Source organism: Eleutherodactylus coqui, chromosome 13 (genome assembly GCF_035609145.1).
Source record: "Eleutherodactylus coqui strain aEleCoq1 chromosome 13, aEleCoq1.hap1, whole genome shotgun sequence".
NCBI lineage: Eukaryota > Metazoa > Chordata > Amphibia > Anura > Eleutherodactylidae > Eleutherodactylus > Eleutherodactylus coqui.
The window spans coordinates 6908692-6932169 of record NC_089849.1 but is presented as its reverse complement, the minus strand read 5'-3'; the positions used below and the strand labels follow the sequence as shown (position 1 = coordinate 6932169).

The following is a 23478-nucleotide window of genomic DNA, read 5'->3' as shown; positions in this document are numbered from 1 at the left end:
ACAAGAATATAACTACTATAATACCGCCCCCTGTGTACAAGAATATAACTACTATAACACTGCCCCCTATGTACAAGAATATAACTACTATAATACTGCATTCTATGTACAAGAATATAACTACTATAATACTGCCCTCTATGTACAAGAATATAACTACTATAATACTGCTCCTATGTACAAGAATATAACTACTATAGTATTGCTCCTATGTACAAGAATATAACTACTATAATACTGCCCCCTATGTACAAGAATATAACTACTATAATAATGCCTCCTATGTACAAGAATATAACTACTATAATACTGCTCCTATGTATAAGAATATAACTACTATAATACTGCCCTCTCTGTACAAGAATATAACTACTATAATACTGCCCTCTATGTACAAGAATATAACTACTCTAATACTGCCCCCTATGTACAAGAATATAACTACTATAATACTGCCTCCTATGTACAAGAATATAACTACTATAATACTGCCCTCTATGTACAAGAATATAACTACTATAATACTGCCCTCTATGTACAAGAATATAACTACTATAATACTGCTCCAATGTACAAGAATATAACTACTATAATACTGCTCCAATGTACAAGAATATAACTACTATAATACTGCCTCCTATGTACAAGAATATAACTACTATAATACTGCTCCAATGTACAAGAATATAACTACTATAATTCTGCCCCCTATGTACAAGAATATAACTACTATAATACTGTCCCCTGTGTACAAAAATATAACTACTATAATACTGCTCCCTATGTACAAGAATATAACTACTATAATACTGCTCCTATGTACAAGAATATAACTACTATAATACTGCTCCTATGTACAAGAATATAACTACTATAATACTGCCCCCTATGTACAAGAATATAACTACTATAATACTGTCCCCTATGTACAAGAATATAACTACTATAATACTACCCCTGTGTACAAAAATTTAACTACTATAATACTGCTCCCTATGTACAAGAATAGAACTACTATAATACTGCTCCTATGTACAAGAATATAACTACTATAATACTGCTCCTATGTACAAGAATATAACTACTATAATACTGCCCCCTATGTACAAGAATATAACTACTATAATACTGCCCCCTATGTACAAGAATATAACTACTATAATACTGCCCTCTATGTACAAGAATATAACTTCTATAATACTGCCCCCTATGTACAAGAATATAACTACTATAATACTGCCCCTATGTACAAGAATATAACTACTATAATACCGCCCCCTGTGTACAAGAATATAACTACTATAACACTGCCCCCTATGTACAAGAATATAACTACTATAATACTGCATTCTATGTACAAGAATATAACTACTATAATACTGCCCTCTATGTACAAGAATATAACTACTATAATACTGCTCCTATGTACAAGAATATAACTACTATAGTATTGCTCCTATGTACAAGAATATAACTACTATAATACTGCCCCCTATGTACAAGAATATAACTACTATAATAATGCCTCCTATGTACAAGAATATAACTACTATAATACTGCTCCTATGTATAAGAATATAACTACTATAATACTGCCCTCTCTGTACAAGAATATAACTACTATAATACTGCCCTCTATGTACAAGAATATAACTACTCTAATACTGCCCCCTATGTACAAGAATATAACTACTATAATACTGCCTCCTATGTACAAGAATATAACTACTATAATACTGCCCTCTATGTACAAGAATATAACTACTATAATACTGCCCTCTATGTACAAGAATATAACTACTATAATACTGCTCCAATGTACAAGAATATAACTACTATAATACTGCTCCAATGTACAAGAATATAACTACTATAATACTGCCTCCTATGTACAAGAATATAACTACTATAATACTGCTCCAATGTACAAGAATATAACTACTATAATTCTGCCCCCTATGTACAAGAATATAACTACTATAATACTGTCCCCTGTGTACAAAAATATAACTACTATAATACTGCTCCCTATGTACAAGAATATAACTACTATAATACTGCTCCTATGTACAAGAATATAACTACTATAATACTGCTCCTATGTACAAGAATATAACTACTATAATACTGCCCCCTATGTACAAGAATATAACTACTATAATACTGTCCCCTATGTACAAGAATATAACTACTATAATACTACCCCTGTGTACAAAAATTTAACTACTATAATACTGCTCCCTATGTACAAGAATAGAACTACTATAATACTGCTCCTATGTACAAGAATATAACTACTATAATACTGCTCCTATGTACAAGAATATAACTACTATAATACTGCCCCCTATGTACAAGAATATAACTACTATAATACTGCCCCCTATGTACAAGAATATAACTACTATAATACTGCCCCCTATATACAAGAATATAACTACTATAATACTGCCCCCTATGTACAAGAATATAACTACTATAATACTGGCCCATATGTACAAGAATATAACTACTATAATAATGCCCCCTATGTACAAGAATATAACTACTGTAATACTGCCTCCTATGTACAAGAATATAACTACTATAATACTGCTCCTATGTACAAGAATATAACTATTATAATACTGCCCCTATGTACAAGAATATAACTACTATAATACTGCCCCCTATGTACAAGAACGTAACTACTATAATACTGCCTCCTATGTACAAGAATATAACTACTATAATACTGCCCCCTATATACAAGAATATAACTACTATAATACTGTCCCCTATGTACAAGAATATAACTACTATAATACTGCCTCCTATGTACAAGAATATAACTACTATAATACTGCCCCCTATGTACAAGAATATAACTACTATAATACTGCCCCCTATGTACAAGAATATAACTACTATAATACTGTCCCCTATGTACAAGAATATAACTACTATAATACTGCCTCCTATGTACAAGAATATAACTACTATAATACTGCCCCCTATGTACAAGAATATAACTACTATAATACTGCCCCCTATGTACAAGAATATAACTACTATAATACTGCCCCCTATGTACAAGAATATAACTACTATAATACTGCCCCTATGTACAAGAATATAACTACTATAATACTGCCTCCTATGTACAAGAATATAACTACTATAATACTGCCCCCTATGTACAAGAATATAACTGCTATAATACTCCCTCCTGTGATGAATAATAACGTGCAGCTCGTTGTCTCATATTTACCTTGTGGTAACATCGGAAGTATGCTGCTCGTTCATCTGAAAATTTTTCGAGCCGCTTTGGTCCTTTACTGGACGCCTTCTTGAATACTAACCAGCACCTCTGATAAATCTGCAGGTAGAGAAGCAGAGACGTGTCACACTGTAATAGTCTGCTACAAACGTAAGCGCCATAGACTGTGTTATGGGGCTCCAATGTGAAAGAATGGGGCGTACGGGGAGGTGTGTATCGTAGTATCGCCCGCTCCAGGGCTGGGCTCTTACAAAGGAGAACATAGCGGTAGATTGTGGCGCCTAGTGAGTATAAAACATACTTCCCTGTACTCCTCGCTCACTCACCTTTGAGCCCTATAACATAGTTCATGGGGTTCTAAGCTGATAACAGGTCCCTTTAAACCACAATGTAAATAAAGAAATGCATTTTAACGTCTTGTCCTCCACTCACATCCAGAGCTGCATTCATATATTCTCTGGTTAATGGCACTTGGAATGTGACAGCACTGTATTGTCAGAGGCGCTCATGGGGTGTAGCTGAGTCGGCATCATGTATTGGACTTTGCATTGTGTTGCGCTCGGCATGCAGAACCGTTTCTGATCCGCTACGTTAACAGATCATGAAGGAGTGTCACCGTCTGAGACATTTATGGGATATCAGAGTGATATGCCATGTCTGATATGTGCCCGATCCAGCACTCTTCAATATTTGCAGAACGGGGTCTCCTTATCCTCCATTCTCACTCTAGAGAGATAGAAGCCAAGTATGCGTTTTAGTGAGTGTTTCCCGTAAACTAGACTCATTCTCAGTATATATACGCTCTAAACCACTGTTATACAGCCTCTAGCTTGGATACAATATGTGATACAGGCAGGCATGGAGGCTCTAGTACCCTGTTGGGTCACTTCTAGCAATTCATCGATACGACCATCCGTCTTTTTACATCCCAATAATGCGCCCTCTCTCAGACTCTGGTAACGGGGTGAAATCATACATGACACCACTAAAAATGGGGGTGAGGGTGGGTGCAAGAGACGTACACGTACTGGCCGTGAGACCAAATGTCCTTCAGCCAAGCACCTGGGAATGGTTTCGACAAACACAAGGATGTAAGAATGGCGCCCCCTGTCTCTGGATGGCAGACAATGAAACAGTTGGAGCTGCTAGTGCTTATCAGATGCTCCTCTCTACTGGTGGTCTGTAGGGGGCGTCCTGAGCTCGGTCACCTTGTGTGTCCTCATCCACTGGTCTCAACACCTCCCAACAGTCCGGTCAGATCGGCCGGTGGGAGACAATTCATCAATACGACCATCCAGCTTCTCACATCCCAATAATGCGCCCCCCTCTGGTAACGGAGTGAAATCTCTTCTCTGTGTCGTAGAGGCGTCTAGTGGCCAACAAGCTCTACAAGCAGAAGAAGAGGTCACTACACACAAGGAGCCTCCAAGAGCCTCTTATAGGCCAAGGGGGGAACCACTTTTAGGGCTTCGGTGACAAGACCATTCATCTAATCACCACAACTCTCATCATTTACAGATCTGCCGGAGATGGAACCACAGGACGGGGTCTGCAGCAAAACAACAACTTTTTCCGTGGGCGGAGGGTTTTCGGTAATGAGTGTATTTACGCCAAGTCTTTGACGGTTGTCAGACCTCAGTCAGGAGATCAGCGGCGTTTGGACCGTGACCTTATTGTGGCGACTTCTTTCTCTCTATAGATTTCAGACTGAATCCCAGGAACTGATTAAGCAGTGTCTCATTCTGAGAACATCCACCGCGGGGTCGGCACGCATTTCAGCGAACGCCTAATTTGCTTCTCTCCGCCACCGGCCAGATCCGACACCAGACAGCTGTTAGAGCAAGGGAACGATTCGCAGAAATAGATTGTCCTACATTATAGGCTGGCAGCGAGGTTAATGCTCAGATTTCGCGTCTCCAGAAGATTTCCAGGATTTGCATTAAAGTCGCCGTGGGAAGAAAGCCTTTGTTTCAAGCAGCGGAGACTATTCTATGCCACAAGAGCGGCGGGGAGGAGGGGCGTCCTCTCTATTAGTATCTGTGGATATGGATTGCACTTTGGCTGCCCCCTCATACTGACCTTTTACACTGACCCCCATCTCTTTACAATGACCCCTGACCTTTTCCAATGACCCCCGACCCTTTACACTGACCCTCAACTCTTCACAATGGCCGCTAAATTTTCACAATGACCCCCAAATCTTCACACTGACCCCCGACCCTTCACACTGAGCCCCAACTCTTCACACTGACCCAAGTATTTTACTCTTTTATCACACATTTGTTCAGTGACATAAGACCAATCATCCAGTCCGGCGCCATATTACCCAGGAGGCTCAGTTGTGACCCTTTCATATAACCTATAATCATTTCTCATATATTCATAGTTTTCCATCATCTCCTAAAATACTCTGTGCTGCAGAAACAAAAGCGTTCCATTCTATAACTCTATCTGTGACGTCCGGCAAGAGCAAGATTTTCTGCCACTGACATCTCCTGTGCTGCTGGTGTGGTGACCCAGAGGGTCCATTCGGGACACGAGGCCCACACGGAGGAGCTGGGAGGGTAAAGCTGTCACGGTTGGCACCTACCAGACTCCTTCCCGGAGGGATAACACGCGGCCTCGGCCCTAGCACTACTAGGATAGGGATGGCCAATAAACACAGAACAGGAAAGTACTTACTTGTCACGCGTGACGCCACCGTTCCCTTCCCACCAGTATAGGACTTCGGCAGAAGAAAGAATCCACAACTGTTTAATTTTAAGTACCTCAGTCATTGGGAGTGGTCAGAGCCTGATAAACTTACTTGGGGAATACTTGATACAAGGGACAAATACAAAAGCCGCCGTGCAGGCAAAACAGTAGATTGGAGGTCAGGGAGGAAGCACAGGGTGACACCGGTCCTGAAGGCCAAGTTATCTCACAGGAACCGCTTCTGGCAGGGGAAAACTAGTAAGACAGTACCTCTGCATGGTGATCTCGGCCTTTTCTGCTCACGCTTACTCTCAAACTCTCTCTGATTTCTTTCTTACTTTCTCTCCTCCACGATTCCTTGCATAAAATAAAGACCCTCAGGAACTGCTCCTCTTCTTCCATTTTGAACTATTGTATCTTGTCACCACCAGGATTATGGGTGGAGGTGGCCTAAGGTAAAGAGAACGCCCAAAGGTTCTCATTGGCAGCCAAATACACGCCCTCACTGGCTTCATGGAGGAAGCTGCCTCTGTTGTGTAGTCGCTGGGTTGTCATGGCAACAGAACACCAGCTACAGGCATCCTGCTTGCCATTCAGGAACCCTGGCAACTATCTCAGCAGAGGGAGCTCCCTTCATGAAGCCGGTGAGGGCGTGTATTTGTCTGTTCACCCCCATCTTCCCCGCAGGCTGGCTCCCGCAGTCCCTTCCCCCACCACTGATAGCCGCAAGCCGGATCCCACTGTCCCCCCACCACTACACCGCTGACAGCCGCAGGCCGGCTACCACTTTACCCCCCCACCGCTGACAGCCGCAGGCCAGCTCCCGCTATCCCCCCCCCCCCCCCAACGCTGATAGCCGCAGATTGGCAATTTTACACATTTCTTTACTTTTTGCGATGGCTGAGCCATTTCACTTGGGCGCAAGACACGGCCACACTCTGAAAAGAAATTAGCTATTTACCCTAATTAGTTCCCGATGTGTTCTTTTCCCTTCAGAATTGCGCAGAGTATTGCGCCATTGTGCGGGTATTGAGTGCGCATTTGCAACCCCCCTCCCCCCCCATAAACTCCTATGTGCACTAAAATAGAGCATGCTACTTTTTTGCGCGTGCGCGGAATACACAGACAAGAGCAGGCGTAATGTGCGCGCAAACAAGCTTCTGCGTCCCTTCCTCCACTCCCACTAAGTGTCTGTGCTCTGCTCCTTGTGGAAAGTGATGTGAGACGTGTCGGTCTTGCGCAGGACGTGTCTGCATCGCTTTGCTTTGTACATAAAACATCATCCCAAAGCCAATAATCAGTCTTGCTCTAGAGCTGCGTCCTCCCTGGAGACGACCGCCGTCGTGCAGCGACTTCTCTCATCCGCCGCGTCTGTGCAGATATCAAGAGAAGTTCAGAGAGATGTAGAAAGTTCTGTCCGGGGGCGAAAGTCCAGCGCTGAATCCCATGGTGTCCCTCACCTCCTGCCGAGGAGACGCGGAGAGACCGCACTGGCCTTCTGTCATACAAAGAGCGCAAAGACGGCGACACACGTAATATATATCAATACAGCAACGGGATCCGCGGAAGCAGATGAAGGTGAATGGAACTGGCGCCAACACTGATGTCCTGGGGAAGATCTCATTACATGCAATGCCAGTTGTCAGGATTTCCTGGGGGACAAAACATTTCCTATGCAGAGAGAATGAATCCTCAGCCCCCCCCCCCCTCCAGTAGTGCATTCTGGGTAAACAGAGGGGGGTCCGCTGTTCTGGACCCTCATCTCTTGGCTAGAGTGGAGAGGGGTTACAAAGAGCATCTTAACAACACCGGCTGGATGGTTGACAGCGGGACTCTCCTTCACTTTTAGCAGTCACCTCTCCAGGGTACTAGCCATGTCCCCCACTACTCAGATACGCCCAGAACTTACAGTACAGCCGAATTATCTAACAACCAGACATTGCAAGAAAATGAAGCACATATCACAACTGTGTACACACAAATGAAACTAGGGACTCACTACTAAATGAAGGACAGAAGGTGAGGATGGTTACCGATGGCAAAAATAGAGATGAATTTAATGAAATTGACGGTGTAGACTGGAACAGATAGTAAAGAACCAAAATAACAAGCAGAGAAATGCTGACCCTAACATGGTCTCTCCCTAATTTCTCCCAGACACTGACCCTAACACCCTACCCCACTACCCTTAATCAACCCTAAATTAACGCCTACAGATGAACCTGTCTAAAACACTATCCACAAGAACAAGGGGGAACTGGGGCAGAAACAAAACGCTAAGCTGAAATGCTGGAATAACCCAAGGCAGACACAAAGAAGCAAAGATTAGACAACCTTCAATCTAGGAAACAGACAGGACTAGAAAACTGAGCAGCAAGACTGACTGGAGAGACTACATCAGACTGGACTAGAGAATCGAGGAGCAAGACTGACTGGAGAGACTAGATCAGACTGGACTAGAGAATCGAGGAGCAAGACTGACTGGAGAGATTAGACAAGACTGGATGGGAACTAGAACAAGGAATCCTTGATAGAACACATGTTGACACAGCTATCATCAACCACACCACACTGCAGAAACCAAAAGTATTTCTAGAAAGGTGAACCAATCAGACTCTCCTCTCTGTAACAAGGCTGAGCAGTGCGCTCCGCTGACCCCCTCTAATGGGTCATAGCAACACCTCCAACAACTATGAAAACAGGGGCAGGAGATAATGATGCAACAGACCTCCCACTGGTCTTAACAGCATCTCTCTGGAGGAGGTCTCATGTCCTACATTACACTAACAGCTCATTGATGTGAATGGATACAATGTAGCGCTTCCTTTCACCTCTAGGGGTATTGCAGGAAAACTGAACACTTAACCCTGCGTTTCCCAACAGATTACAAATAATCACTAAAATTCCCAGCAAGAAGACACTTTATGATCAGCTCATTGTCAAAGACCCTTCTAAGGAGTGAAGGACCACTTTATGTGGAGGCAACACTAAGAGTGAGAGTATGTTAACTTGTAGAAGTAGCTGAAATGGAAATGGTCTTGAAACGCGTTGCACTGTCATTATAGAACTACACAACAAAACTGGTATACCGAGTTCTATCTACTTCCTGATACATTCGGCGCAGAGGCTGTAAGCAAGTGACAGACAGGCGACAAATTTACCGCTAAGTAACAATCACATCAATACTGTGGAGATGATGGCACGCTCCTAACGCTGCATTGGTGCATCCTGGATGCATCCCTAGGGGCACAACAGCCAAATGGGGCAACTGATGCAAAACGCTAGGTGTTCAGTGCGGTGCCACATTATGGGAGGGTAAATACCCCGGCACCATCCCGGGGTCTCCACCTCCTTCCTGTAGATGATTCTTAGATGACTGTATTATTCTCTCACTGCAGCTATTTGGACCCTTCAGCAATAAATCAATAGGTGGAAGATCCCCAGCATTGTCTATAGGACCCGCACTCTGCCCTGGGGCAAAAAAGCCTGTCCTGTCCCTTTAAATGTGAACTTGTGCTTGTGGGTTGTATCCACTTGCTATATTTGTCTTCCAGGCTGTTTCTCGCTGTCCTCCCCCACACGGATGCTTCTTGCAGCATTGCTGGCTTGTTTTAGTGTTGCTACACTTTGTAAGACGTCTTCAGGGTAGAAGGTCGGATCTTGTGCTTGCAGCAATGGATTGTGTTCCTACATTTCCAGCTTATTAGTAAAGCATTGAGGGGGATCTAAGAATCAGCATCCCTATGTCATACCAATATCTGTAGTCAGCTGAAGCCCCGCCCCTATTTGCAGATCCGCTGTCCTCTTGTGACTCATCTTAAAGGGAAAGTGTCACTGGAAAATGACACCTTTTAGAAATCCACATTCTATATCAAACATATTCTTTTGGGATTCTTGGTGATTTTGTGTTTTCCCTTTTGATGCCACAATCTATATTTAGGCCAGATTCACACAAGCGTATTTGTGCGTGCATTTGTGTGCTTTACTGTACCTTTTACGCACATTCACATGCAAAAAAAACCACGCCCCGACGCCCTCAGCCTTTGCAATGGCCAATTAGTTTAATGAATCAAGATGTGTTCCTTCTCTCGGTAAATGCGCAGGATAATAGAGCATGCTGTGTAATTTATGGTGTGACGGAATTGCGTATGCCAATGACAAATGCGCAGGTGAACGAACCCATTGAAATCAGTGTATTGCATCTTCTGCATATTGCATGCGCAACTTTTTTTGTTCACAAATACGAGTACAAGTAGATTCATGGGACGCCGGCCTTAATAAAATCTTACAATCCCGCAGTTCTCACACCGACCACTAGGACAAATAATAGTCTGACACTTCCTGTTCTGTAGAGAAAACGTCTTAACGTCATGTCATTATCATCACAGGCAGGATTACACTGAGAGATGACACCACAGGTCCACCATTCACAATAGATTTACAATAGGGGATGTCACAGCTCACCTCCTCCCCCTCCCTGCACACTGACTACTATGATTAATAATAGTCTGATACTTCCTATTCTGTAGAGAAAACTTCTGAATCATTATCTCATTATCATCATAGGTTGGATTACACTGAGAGGTGATATCTGTACCTATATAACACAGCATCCAGTATTCACAATAGGTGCTGCCACAGCTCACCTCCTCCCCCTCCCTGCACACTGACTACTAAACCTAATAACAGTCTTACACTTCCTGTTCTGTATAGAAAACTCAGCTGTCATCTTATTATCCTCACAGGCAAGATTACACTGAGAGGTGACACCTAAATATAGATAACACAGGATCCACCATTCACAATAGGTGATGTCACAGCTCACCTCCTCCCCTCTTTGCACACTGACCACTAAAGCCTAATTATAGTCTGACACAGACCATGTCCACAACAATCTCCCACAGAAGTCTGTAGTTCTTCCCCATCCTTGCACAAGTCACAAAACCTGTCCATAATATTCTCTTACAGAAGTATCTATGTGGGGGTTACAGCTCACCTCTTCCTCCTCCCTGCACAAGTCACACAGTATGCCCACAACACTTTTGTTACCTTTAAAATTCAGGATAATGTAAATTGTTCACCTTTTCTGACAAAAAAATTGTCTTTCTGTTGCTTTAAACTCACCAATGTATTTATAACGCCGTTTGCTCTACAAGAGGAACAGAATCGCAGCTCCCTGCAGAAATATCTTCTGTTACATTGTGAAGTGTTTGCATAAAATAATGTAAAATCTTTGATTGTATCAACGCTTCATTGTGTAGCAGCTCAAGGACAAGGGACTGAGGTGCAGTACCAGACATGGCCACTATAAAGAATCTGGCGCTGTGCCTGTTAAAAACTGAAGGGGAAAGCAGTTGATCTGATATCAATAGCATCTTAATCTGTAATCTCAGAGAACCCCTTTTAACCCCTTACAGCCGAGGACATAACGTTGCCCAGGATCAGCAGGGGCCGTCCAACAAAACGTGTTCTCCTCTATGCACTACTGCGCTATTCATTTCAGTGTGACTGCGCATGAAGCCTGCTATCTCCGCTGGTGCACATGTGTGACCACCACTGCCTTCTTTGTGGAATGCCCCAGACCCCCCTTCCCAATAGTTGGACCTCTACTGATCAGCAGGTTATCCTCTCTCAAGTGCAGAGGGCATAACTTAATTTTTTGGGAAAGCCCCTTTAATTTACTTAAAGGGGTTGTCTCACAACAGCCCATATCTGAAATGCAGCCCTGGCCACATCCTGAAGTGTATGGCGGCAGAGGGCGTGCAGGTTCAGCTACGCTCTCATTCACTTCAATGGGACCGCCGCTGAGACAGCCGACTCCAGGTATGGGCTGTAGTGAGAAAAGTGGGAGGAGCTTCAATATCCATGATGTAAGAAGTACAGAAACACCAGAAAGTGGAGGCGTCTGAGAATGACTGTAATTTCCTTCTTCTCTTCGTTGTGAAGATCTAATTAGTCACTTTCTAATTTGAGCTCCAGCCGAGGAATATCATGTATCTGCCGGAATATACTAATATGCCCAGAATTCCACAGCATTATTTTGGAAGCATCATGAGGCTCTCCAGGACTTTAATATTAATGGTCTATCTTTAGAATGGGTGTCTGGAGGGGCAGCGTGTACTCTTGCTTATCTAGCACAGCACCACGCATGCAGTTGTGGCTGCGTCTGGTACTGCAGTTCAGTTGCATTCACTTGAGGAGGACTGACAACAGTGGCGGGTGCAGACAGATGTGTTCTTGGTGACAGTCTGTGCTGAGTGTGATTGTTCTCAGCGAGAGAAACCGAGTCATCTTATAGATATGAGACCTTTTAATGGCTAACAAAAATATATGATGTTACAGCGAGCTTTCAGACCTCTCAGGGTTCTTCCTCAGGCATAGTCAAATGGATCCGAAGAGGCATAAATGTTATATATATATATATATATATATATAAAGCCCCCCAACATGACATTCACTGCCCCAGATCAGGTACACAACATCAGACGTGGAGCATGTGAATGTCCCCAGGAGTCCTGCTGTGTGTTGGGGTTATGTATCCTGTCTGCGGTCCATACATTTCAGCAGGTCTTACAGCCCCTTACATTACAGGGATCTTATAGTCCTGCTGTGTTGGGGTTATATATCCTGTCCGCAGTCCGTACATGTCAGCAGGTCTGACAGCTCCTTACATTACAGGGATCTTATAGTCCTGCTGTGTGTTGGGGTTATGTATCCTGTCCACGGTCCGTACATGTTAGCAGGCCTTACAGCTCCTTACATTACAGGGATCTTATAGTCCTGCTGTATGTTGGGGTTATGTATCCTGTCCGCGGTCCGTACATGTCAGCAGGCCTTACAGCTCCTTACATTACAGGGATCTTATAGTCCTGCTGTGTGTTGGGGTTATGTATCCTGTCTGCGGTCCATACATGTCAGCAGGTCTTACAGCTCCTTACATTACAGGGACCTTATAGTCCTGCTGTGTGTTGAGGTTATGTATCCTGTCTGCGGTCCGTACATGTCAGCAGGTCTTACAGCTGCTTACATTACAGGGATCTTATAGTCCTGCTGTGTGTTGGGGTTATGTATCCTGTCTGCGGTCCGTACATGTCAGCAGGTCTTACAGCTCCTTACATTACAGGGATCTTATAGTCCTGCTGTGTGTTGGGGTTATGTATCCTGTCCACGGTCCGTACATGTTAGCAGGCCTTACAGCTCCTTACATTACAGGGATCTTATAGTCCTGCTGTATGTTGGGGTTATGTATCCTGTCCGCGGTCCGTACATGTCAGCAGGCCTTACAGCTCCTTATATTACAGGGATCTTATAGTCCTGCTGTGTGTTGGGGTTATGTATCCTGTCTGCGGTCCATACATGTCAGCAGGTCTTACAGCTCCTTACATTACAGGGACCTTATAGTCCTGCTGTGTGTTGAGGTTATGTATCCTGTCTGCGGTCCATACATTTCAGCAGGTCTTACAGCCCCTTACATTACAGGGATCTTATAGTCCTGCTGTGTTGGGGTTATATATCCTGTCCGCAGTCCGTACATGTCAGCAGCTCTGACAGCTCCTTACATTACAGGGATCTTATAGTCCTGCTGTGTGTTGGGGTTATGTATCCTGTCCACGGTCCGTACATGTTAGCAGGCCTTACAGCTCCTTACATTACAGGGATCTTATAGTCCTGCTGTATGTTGGGGTTATGTATCCTGTCCGCGGTCCGTACATGTCAGCAGGCCTTACAGCTCCTTACATTACAGGGATCTTATAGTCCTGCTGTGTGTTGAGGTTATGTATCCTGTCTGCGGTCCGTACATGTCAGCAGGTCTTACAGCTGCTTATATTACAGGGATCTTATAGTCCTGCTGTGTGTTGGGGTTATGTATCCTGTCTGCGGTCCGTACATGTCAGCAGGTCTTACAGCTCCTTACATTACAGGGATCTTATAGTCCTGCTGTGTGTTGGGGATCTGTATCCTGTCTGCGGTCCGTACATGTCAGCAGATCTTACAGCTCCTTATATTACAGGGATCTTATAGTCCTGCTGTGTGTTGGGGATCTGTATCCTGTCTGCAGTCCGTACATGTCAGAAGGTCTTACAGCTCCTTACATAACAGGGATCTTATAGTCCTGCTGTGTGTTGGGGTTATGTATCCTGTCTGCGGTCCGTACATGTCAGCAGGTCTTACAGCCCCTTACATTACAGGGATCTTATAGTCCTGCTGTGTGTTGGGGTTATGTATCCTGTCCGTGGTCTGTACATGTCAGCGAGTCTTATAGCTCCTTACATTACAGGGATCTTATAGTCCGGGTCGCCTGGTAGCTCTGGTGATTCCCGGGTAGCCTGGTGGCTCCTGTGATTTCTGGGTTTCCCGGTGGCTCTGGTAATTCCTGGGTACCCTTGTGGCTCTGGTGATTCCCGGGTACCCTGGTGGCTCTGGTGATTCCTGGGTATCCTTCTGGCTCTGGTGATTTCCGGGTATCCTGGTGGCTCTGGTGATTTCTGGGTATCCTTCTGGCTCTGGTGATTTCCGGGTATCCTGGCGGCTCTGGTGATTCCTGGGTATCCTGGTGGCTCTGGTGATTCCTGGGTATCCTTCTGGCTCTGGTGATTTCCGGGTACCCTGGTGGCTCTGGTGATTCCTGGGTATCCTGGTGGCTCTGGTGATTCCTGGGTATCCTTCTGGCTCTGGTGATTCCCGGGTACCCTGGTGGCTCTGGTGATTCCTGGGTATCCTTCTGGCTCTGGTGATTTCCGGGTATCCTGGTGGCTCTGGTGATTCCTGGGTATCCTGGTGGCTCTGGTGATTTCCGGGTATCCTGGTGGCTCTGGTGATTTCCGGGTATCCTGGTGGCTCTGGTGATTCCTGGGTATCCTGGTGGCTCTGGTGATTCCTGGGTATCCTTCTGGCTCTGGTGATTTCCGGGTTTCCTGGTGGCTCTGGTGATTCCTGGGTATCCTTCTGGCTCTGGTGATTTCCGGGTATCCTTCTGGCTCTGGTGATTTCCGGGTATCCTGGTGGCTCTGGTGATTCCTGGGTATCCTGGTGGCTCTGGTGATTTCTGGGTATCCTGGTGGCTCTGGTGATTTCTGGGTATCCTGGTGGCTCTGGTGATTTCCGGGTATCCTGGTGGCTCTGGTGATTTCCGGGTATCCTGGTGGCTCTGGTGATTTCTGGGTATCCTGGTGGCTCTGGTGATTTCTGGGTATCCTGGTGGCTCTGGTGATTCCCGGGTATCCTGGTGGCTCTGGTGATTTCCGGGTATCCTGGTGGCTCTGGTGATTCCTGGGTATCCTGGTGGCTCTGGTGATTCCTGGGTATCCTTCTGGCTCTGGTGATTTCCGGGTTTCCTGGTGGCTCTGGTGATTCCTGGGTATCCTTCTGGCTCTGGTGATTTCCGGGTATCCTTCTGGCTCTGGTGATTTCCGGGTATCCTGGTGGCTCTGGTGATTCCTGGGTATCCTGGTGGCTCTGGTGATTTCTGGGTATCCTGGTGGCTCTGGTGATTTCTGGGTATCCTGGTGGCTCTGGTGATTTCCGGGTATCCTGGTGGCTCTGGTGATTTCCGGGTATCCTGGTGGCTCTGGTGATTTCTGGGTATCCTGGTGGCTCTGGTGATTTCTGGGTATCCTGGTGGCTCTGGTGATTCCCGGGTATCCTGGTGGCTCTGGTGATTCCCGGGTATCCTGGTGGCTCTGGTGATTTTTGGGTATCCTGGTGGCTCTGGTGATTTTTGGGTATCCTGGTGGCTCTGGTGATTTCTGGGTACCCTGGTGGCTCTGGTGATTCCTGGGTATCCTGGTGGCTCTGGTGATTCCCGGGTATCCTGGTGGCTCTGGTGATTCCCGGGTATCCTGGTGGCTCTGGTGATTTTTGGGTATCCTGGTGGCTCTGGTGATTTTTGGGTATCCTGGTGGCTCTGGTGATTTCTGGGTACCCTGGTGGCTCTGGTGATTCCTGGGTATCCTGGTGGCTCTGGTGATTCCTGGGTATCCTTCTGGCTCTGGTGATTTCCGGGTATACTGGTGGCTCTGGTGATTTCCGGGTATACTGGTGGCTCTGGTGATTCCCGGGTATACTGGTGGCTCTGGTGATTCCCGGGTATCCTGGTGGCTCTGGTGATTTCTGGGTATCCTGGTGGCTGTGGTGATTTCTGGGTATCCTGGTGGCTCTGGTGATTTCTGGGTATCCTGGTGGCTCTGGTGATTTCTGGGTATCCTGGTGGCACTGGTGATTTCTGGGTATCCTGGTGGCTCTGGTGATTCCTGGGTATCCTGGTGGCTCTGGTGATTTCTGGGTATCCTGGTGGCTCTGGTGATTCCTGGGTATCCTGGTGGCTCTGGTGATTCCTGGGTATCCTGGTGGCTCTGGTGATTCCTGGGTATCCTGGTGGATCTGGTGATTTCTGGGTATCCTGGTGGCTCTGGTGATTCCTGGGTCTCCTGGTGGCTCTGGTGATTCCTGGGTATTCTGGTGGCTCTGGTGATTTCCGGGTATCCTGGTGGCTCTGGTGATTTCTGGGTATCCTGGTGGCTCTGGTATTTCCTGGATATCCTGGTGGCTCTGGTGATTCCTGGATATCCTGGTGGCTCTGGTGATTCCTGGGTATCCTGGTGCCTCTGGTGATTCCCTGGTATCCTGGTGGCTCTGGTGATTTCTGGGTATCCTGGTGGCTCTGGTGATTTGGTCATCAGTTGAGGTGGGATGCATAAGAGACGGCTGCAGTACTGATCATGACCTCTAGGTGTTCCCTCTACAATCTGTGTTAACATAAGAAACTGGAGTTTGAGTTTTACAGTGAGCAGGAATCAGGTGTACTTCAGAGGGGCGGTGTACACAGACAGCTCCGTCAGTCGCCTCTTTTGACCTTTAGAACTGCAGCTATTTCTTGTAGCAATGATTCCACTCTGTGATGAAATGGTTCTGCAGGAATATCGGCCCCTGCGGACAGTAAGCTTGTAGTTGCTGCAGATTAGATGGCGATGCTGACATGTTCTGACCAGCTGATTTTAACATTAACAAGTCCCATAGACACCTAGAGAAAAAAAAACGCTGCGAATTCCGCAGTGAAAAAGAACTGTAATGGGTAGGCATCCTTAGAGAAACAAGGCCTTTCTCCCCGCTGTCTCCTTGGCTGTGGGCCCACTCCTCGGACGCTGCAGTCCAACTCCTGATCCCTGGCTGCTCCTGCTCAGATGGTGCTCAGTCCCGCACCTGATCCCTAGCTGCTCCTGCTCTGGTGATGCTCAGTCCTCCACCTGATCGCTGGTTGCTCCCGCTACAGTGGTGCTCGGTCCTACGCCTAAACCTTGGCTGCTCTCGCTCCAGTGGAGCTCAGTCCCTCACCTGCTCCCTGGTTGCTCTCGCTGTGATAGTGCTCAGTCCCCCACCTGTTCCCTGGCTGCTTCTGCTCCGGTGGTGCTCTGTCCCACGCCTAATCCCTGGCTGCTCCCACTCCGGAGGTGCTCGGTCTCCCAACTGATCCCTGGTTGCTCCAGCTCTGATAGTGCTCAGTCCACCACCTGATCCCTGCCTGCTTCTGCTCCGGTGGTGCTCGGTCCCCTGCCTAATACCTGACTGCTCCTGATCTGATAGTGCTCAGACCACCACCTGATCTCTGGCTGCTTCTGCTCCGGTGGTGCTCAGTCCCCTTCCTGATCCCTGGCTGATCCCATTCTGATAGTGCTCAGTCCACCACCTGATCCCTGCCTGCTTCTGCTCCGGTGGTGCTCAGTCCCCTTCCTGATCCCTGGCTGATCCCATTCTGATAGTGCTCAGTCCACCACCTGATCCCTGCCTGCTTCTGCTCCAGTGGTGCTCGGTCCCCTGCCTAATACCTGGCTGCTCCTGCTCTGATAGTGTTCAGTCCACCACCTGATCCTTGGCTTCTGCTGCTCCGGTGGTGCTCAGTCCTCCGCCTGATCCCTGGCTGATCCCACTCTAGTGGTGCTCAGTCCCCCACCTGATCCCTGGCTGATCCCGCTCCGGTGGTGCTCAGTCCCACACCTGATCCCTGGCTGATCCCGCTCTAGTGGTGCCCAGTCCCCCACCTGATCCTGCTCTAGTAGTGCTCAGTCCCCACCTGATCCCTGGCTGATCCCGCTCTAGTGGTGCTCAGTCCCCCACCTGATCCCTGGCTGATCCCGCTCTAGTGGTGCTCAGTTCCCCACCTGATCTCTAGCTGATCCCGCTCTAGTGGTGCTCAGTCCCCCACCTGATCCCTGGCTGATCCCGCTCTAGTGGTGCTCAGTCCCCCACCTGATCCCTGGCTGATCCCGCTCCAGTTGTGCTCAGTCCCCCACCTGATCCCTGGCTGATCCCGCTCTAGTGGTGCTCAGTCCCCCACCTGATCCCTGGCTGATCCCGCTCCAGTTGTGCTCAGTCCCCCACCTGAGCCCTGGCTGATCCCACTCTAGTGGTGCTCAGTCCCCCACCTGATCCCTGGCTGATCCCACTCTAGTGGTGCTCAGTCCCCCACCTGATCCCTGGCTGATCCCGCTCTAGTGGTGCTCAGTCCCCCACCTGATCCCTGGCTGATCCCGCTCTAGTGGTGCTCAGTCCCCCACCTGATCCCTGGCTGATCCCGCTCCAGTGGTGCTCAGTCCCCCACCTGATCCCTGGCTGATCTCACTCTAGTGGTGCTCAGTCCCCCACCTGATCCCTGGCTGATCCCGCTCTAGTGGTGCTCAGTCCCCCACCTGATCCCTGGCTGATCCCGCTCTAGTGGTGCTCAGTCCCATTCCTGATCCCTGGCTGATCCCGCTCTAGTGGTGCTCAGTCCCCTTCCTGATCCCTGGCTAATCCCGCTCTAGTGGTGCTCAGTCCCCCACCTGATCCCTGGCTGATCTCACTCTAGTGGTGCTCAGTCCCCCACCTGATCCCTGGCTGATCCCGCTCTAGTGGTGCTCAGTCCCCCACCTGATCCCTGGCTGTTCGGCCCCCTGCTGTACTCTTCCTCCAGCTGCAGTGATGACTCCCATCACAGGGACTTGTGACTGCTGCAACCAATTACTGTCAGTATATAAGGATCCTTTTACACAGATTGGTTCTCGGTTCTCGGTTCTCAGTCCAATGTAATGAGAGGCCAACTGACAAATCTCGTCGATCATCACTGGTGATGAACAAGTCTACAACCATAGAGCCGTCATCGGTCAACTGTTGGATGCCTGAACTGCGGTAAACACGCCCAGAGCGCAAATTTAATGTTATAGTCTGTTTTGTTGAAATTGAAGGATTCTATTTGAAATTTTGTGACCTAAAGATAAATCTTTTCTCTGCGGAGAAATCCGTATAAGATGTTGTGTGTAATATCTGTCCAGCCCTCCTCTGGCAGGGAAAAGGGTAACAAATAAATCCCACATTTACGGGACGCTCCTGACACGGTCCAGGTTTCTCCTGCCTGTTTAGTGCTCGGACAGCAGATCCTGAGTGTCCAAGAAGCTGCTCCTTCCCCGCGGCGTCTGCAGGGCTGAACACATTTATATCTGGAGAGTCGGATGATGCCAGTAACGCCAAGATGGCCGACATGAGGGCAAGAGTGGCCCCGTGTCCAGGTGCCCCAAATGATGATTTATGAAGCGAATCCGAGCCGCCATTACTGAGAGCGCAAAACCAATCAATGCTTTTGTTATGGTTCTCAGCAGACAGAATCCCTTAATGATAGGATTAGACATAAAGCTCATGTATTTATGTACCAATGTTGGTCCTAATGCTCTTTTTATTGTATGATCTTGGTTCTGGTTCTGTACTTATGTTAGGAGCTTGGTTCTGGCCCTGTCTTTATGTACTGAGACTAGCTCTGGCACTGTATTTATGTCATGACCTTGATTCTGGTACTGTATTTATGTACTGAGCTTGGTTCTGATGTTATATTTATAGTATCGGAGCAGGAGCAGCCAAAATTCCATACAGGGTGCCATCTAACCGAAGGCGAGCACTGGATACATTCGGTACAGGAGCTCAGCAGACAGTATCACACATAATAGGCTTAGATACGGCAACGCAGGAGACACTATCACACAAAATAGTAACTCAGTCCTTTTTAAGAGCAACTCCTCTGATTCACAAGTCAACTGATTTTACGGCTTCTACTTCAGGTGAATTAAAGGGACTTTATATGGAATGATTATAATAAAAAAACAAAATCACTGGATCGTATGAATGTGAGCGATAATCGATCAGTGTAAATACGGCCAACGATCGAACGATGAACAATAACTCGTTTGCGGACCCCTCAGTGTTCACCTCCAGCAAGGTCATCATTGGCTCGTTCACTGATCTTCTGGTTTAAATACTGATCATTCAGTCGTTCTCATTCATTGGTACAACGAATGAGTGAACAACTTACCTGTCTGCAGGAGCGAACTCTGCTCTGTGTAAAGGCACCCTAACTGGTGTCTTACTGCCTCCTAAGGGCTGATGCCTTAACTCTCCTCCAAGGTCTGAAAAGGTCACAACCACTTTGGGCGCCATCTAGTGGTGGCCGGAATGGTTGTCACTTCCGTTTAGGGTTGCCACCTATGTCACGAAAAAATATCGTCCATGGTTTTAAAAGGGGGCGTGGCTTGTGGGCATGGCTTATAACGGCATATTATTTGACCTCCGGGCACCCGGTGACCTCTAGTGATCACAGCCTTGCTGGCTGCTGCATCACTGGACACAGTCACCCCAGTAGAAATAGCAACCCCCCACAGTAATATCCTCACACAATGTCCTCCGTGCCGGAAGAGTATTTCTTTCTGGAAGCGGAGCTTGAATTCCCCGCCTCCAGCAAACATAATGCTCTGATTGGCTAGCCCAGCACCAGCATCAGCCAATGAAAGCCGGAGCTGGGTTAACCAATCATAGCCATTCAATGACGTCATTGAATGGCTGTGATTGGTTAACCCAACGCCGGCTTCTAATTGGCTGACATTGGCACTGGCTACCCAATCAAATCATTATCTTTGCTGGAGGCAAAGGGGACCCGCAAGCGCACCGGAACGCCGGCAGTAGGTGAGTATTAGACTCCCCCCAGTGTGATTACCAGCGGAGAGCTGTGGCACCCCAGTTGGGAATCACTGAGAATACCAGCCTCAGTGTCAGATGGGCGGTCCGGGCTGGTATTCAAAAATACCGACCTATAATATGTCTGGTAAAAAAAAACATACTGGCACCGGTCTGGCGGGCAAAATGCTGGCCAGGCTGGTGAATTAACGGACGGGTGCCAACCCTACTTCCGTTGTACAGAAATGCAACAATATGGAAACCCCCTGAGGCTGCTGGTTCTTGGGATTTTTTTTCTCCGTCTTGTGGCCCCATATAGAAGAAGAAGCCCTCCTACGATCCCCCGTACAAACTGTATACAAATGGAACATTTCGGAGGTCCGAACTACCCCACGCCTCAGTGCTGAATGTATCGCAAGCTCAGCCATCTGACTAGGCTACAAGAGGCAAAAGCCATCATGTCTCTTACTGACGCATTTCAGGCAGAAATTACGGCTCAATTGGACTAAAAAGCTGATTCGCTGCCAGTGGGACACAAGAAGGCAAATGGAGCTGCCAAGACTCCGGCCCTATACACCAACAGAAACCCCAATATTCAGCCAAATCCACGTGGGAGGACTGCTGAATCAGCAGAACTCAAAACGCGTGGAATAATCTGCTCGTCTCCAATTGCAGTTGTACAATGAATTACTCAAAAAAACGCCAGCGCTTCTTCATATACAGAACCTACCGGCCGTCACATGCACCGATATAATTAACCCTTAAAGGGAACACTTCACTGCTATAATTAACCCTTAAAGGGAACACTGCACATTCTATCTGGCTGATATTTTTGATGTTCGTCTCTTGAACGCCATTTGATTAAGATGTAGATTGTCGGCGTCCTTGAGGGCCCATCGTTAAACTAGGAAAGCAATATTCCCTCCGCCTGGGGAAATATCCATCCCTGTAAACCTTTAATCAATGTTAAAACATCTGGCAGCCGATGCGTTACATCACCAGATCATTAAGGACTGACGCGTTTCACTGCCACAAAGAAACACAAATAAAATTACATTTTAGAAAAACGAAAAAAATGTTTCACTTTTTTAAATGGAAATTGTGACTTTATTAATGGTCAACAAACACAATAGACCCCGCGGGATGCTCCCCTCCCCCGACTGTCGAGCACATCGAGGGTTTCACTAATTGAACCTGCTGCAAACTCCGTCTACGTTTGTAATAAATGAGGCGCGAGCTGAAGCGTGACTCAATTTGTGAGAAGTCTCTCTGTTGTATAAATTAGAAAACTAAATGAGGGTTTATTACATGATATGTTAAATAGGGAAATATGCAAATGAGGTAACTCACCTGTTGTAGTAAATGGTCTTAAAGGGCAAGTAAGCGCATTACACCAGAGAACTGACAATAATAGACGGGGTAGATACTCCCGCCACAAGCTCCATTATAATACACAGCGGGCGCTGATATTACTTGCATATCATCGCTGGGACCGGAGGTGGACGCAGACAGCACAGCGCCCCGATGTAATTGCAGCATATGCGCCCCTTCCCCTCTTGTACCTCCTCACAGATCCCCCCTAATGCCTTTGAATACCCACACATATTTGCACGTTATATACTCCCGTCCGTTACATGGCATTTATTAGATGGTGAGAAGGTGACAGTAACAAGTAACCACGAAGCCCCAAGACCCGGTATGAGCTCCAATCCGCCATGACCGCCGTCGGCCGTTCAGAGTATGCAGAGTTCCTGATGTCACAGTCCAGGCATAATAATATAATGATCTCTTGCATTACACAGATAGGGTTACACGCCGCTCTATATATATGACATTTTCCGCCTATACAGCCCCCATCATACACAGTCGCGCTCATTTCCATCTTAGGACTCCTGTTTATTCTATATTAGTCCAGAATCGTATTACTTGTCTGAGTCTTGCAGACAGCAGAGTTATTGTCTGGTTGTGCAGCTGTCCTCGCCTGCGCCGAACCTCAGGATGCCGGACCCAGCAGTAATGTTGGGGTCATCGGCTGAGAAATGTAGACGTGGCGCAAAATATCCTCATTACTAAGAAACTACAGTCATTGCCCAAAACAATCCACCCCAGAAGGAGTGTATGTATATATATATATATATATATATATATATATATATATATATATATATAGAATCGGTGTTAGGAAACAAGATGTGATACGGGCAGGCATGGAGGCATACAGGTTCTGTATGGTATCCTGCCGCATATCCTACCACATTTGCTGTAACTGAGCCTCTAGATCATGGAAATTCGTCGGCTATGGAAGTTGGTGTCCCGTATGGTGCCATACATGTTCTATTGGTAATAAATCTGGTGACCGGCCAGCCACGGAAGCATGACAATGTTGGGGGGTGATTACGAACACGGCCGTCGTCAGCGCCCAAACAAAACCTGGATTCATCGCTGAAGACAACTTGGTTCCTCTCCGTAGCGTCCAGTTTCATTGTTCATAACACCACTGCAAATGGAGGGGATGGTGGGTGTCAGAGGCTGTACATGTAATGTGGGCGACGGCG

At 46.8% G+C, this 23478-nt stretch overlaps 1 protein-coding gene across 1 annotated transcript in view; it reads right to left on the bottom strand.

Moving 5' to 3' along the window:
* Positions 1-23478, bottom strand: part of DOK5 (docking protein 5) — an 87894-nt gene that overhangs the window by 32413 nt on the left and 32003 nt on the right. The window contains exon 2 of the mRNA XM_066586818.1: positions 3251-3358. Within this exon, the coding sequence (XP_066442915.1) occupies positions 3251-3358 (108 nt within the window). The remainder of the gene's footprint in view (positions 1-3250; positions 3359-23478) is intronic.